Source organism: Larus michahellis, chromosome 6 (assembly GCF_964199755.1).
Source record: "Larus michahellis chromosome 6, bLarMic1.1, whole genome shotgun sequence".
NCBI classification, from domain to species: Eukaryota; Metazoa; Chordata; class Aves; order Charadriiformes; family Laridae; genus Larus; species Larus michahellis.
Window position 1 is genome coordinate 18,485,141 of NC_133901.1, and position 1,494 is coordinate 18,486,634.

Genomic DNA, 1,494 nt, shown 5'->3' on the forward strand with positions numbered 1-1,494 from the left:
GATTGCTTCACTCCAAGGAGACGGTGCGGTCATAGCTATACTCTGCCTAGACTAAATTATAGTGCAGCACCGTTTGGGGTAACATGTAACAGTGCAAGTGAGGCTTGGCCCCCAGAAAGCTTTGGTCCTTGAGGCACAACCTTGCCCCCAGATCCCTTGGCACTGAGCAGCTCCATGCTACTGGGACCTACAATTCATCACACAGCAGCCCAAAAGGAAAAGATGTCTCCAGGTCTGTGGACACACAGAGACCTCACTGGCCTTTGTACCAGGTCTTAAATGTGATTTGCATCCTTCCTTGCGGGGAAGGTGATTTTCTTCTCTTCCAGCATACCTGGAGATATGAACGACACCCATGCCAAGAACAGTATCAGCGATACCGTGAAACTGTTCCAGCTCATCGTGTACGCTCCCACGTTCACCCTGGGACTGCTGTTCAATGTGATGGCTCTGTCATTCCTGTTTTTTAAGGTCAAAAAGCTGTCAGAATCTACAGTCTACATGATAGCCCTTATTTTCCTGGATACTTTGCTGCTGTTTACTCTTCCTTTTAAAATCATTTCCTACCACCTTCAGGACAAGTGGAACTTGGGGTCTGTGTTTTGCTCCACTTTAGAGAGTCTTTACTTCGTAAACATGTACGGCAGCATCCTCATCTCCCTCTGCATCTGTGTAGACCGGTATGTTGCTATCCGGCACCCTTTCACAGCTCTCACCCTGCGATCCACCAAGAAAGCTGCTATGGTCTGTATTGTCATCTGCCTGGGCACCTCAGTTGGGACAATCTCTACTTTCCAACTGCATGGAGAGGGCCACAACATCTCGTCCTGCTTCCATAACTTCTCCAAGAGCACGTGGGAAAACGTAGGCCTGCTCAGCGCCTTGGAGACTGTCTTCTTTGGCAGCATGGCAGCCACGACCTTCTGCACTGTTCAGACCATCAGGTGTTTGAGAAAGCGCAGAAAACCAGACAACCCTCAAACACACACCACCAGAGCGGAGAAGATAGTGGTGGCAAACTTTGTGGCATTTTTGGTCTGTTTCATGCCTTACCACGTGGTATACTTTGTGTACTTTTTGGTGAAGAATAACATCATTCATACCAGTTTTCAGCAAGTGCTACGAGACATCATTCAGGTCACCCTTTGCTGGGCAAACCTGAATTGCTGTCTTGATGGGGCGTGTTATTATTTTGTTTTAAAGGAGTCCTTGGAGGACCTGTTAGAAAACAGTCAAAAAACAGCCATGCAAAAGCCTTGATCCACATGCTGCATGTTAGTTTCTTGGGATGATGTGTGGAAATGTTTTTATGGAAAGTGCAGGGTCCTGAACTACTTATCTAAGCAATTTATTTTAAATATTCAGATCTGAAAATATTCCCTAAAAAACAAAACTAAGTTCTTTCCTAGGAGACTGCTCTTAACTTTATTTCCTTCCATAACATTTTGTGTTAGCATTTACGGGTAAAAAGAAATTGAATTATTGCCTATAAAT

At 45.2% G+C, this 1,494-nt stretch overlaps 1 protein-coding gene across 1 annotated transcript; it reads left to right on the forward strand.

Moving 5' to 3' along the window:
• The first annotated feature begins 336 nt into the window (after positions 1-336).
• LOC141745160 (G-protein coupled receptor 55-like) lies at positions 337-1,260 on the forward strand. Its single transcript, XM_074592355.1, has one exon. It carries the CDS (start codon positions 343-345, stop codon positions 1,258-1,260), a length of 918 nt encoding a protein of 305 aa, XP_074448456.1. The 5' UTR covers positions 337-342.
• Positions 1,261-1,494: the final 234 nt, after the last annotated feature.

What these genes read in the sequence shown, in the direction of transcription:
- LOC141745160 (XM_074592355.1), top strand. Translation starts at nt 343, where the DNA reads ATGAACGACACCCATGCCAAGAACAGTATCAGCGATACCGTGAAACTG.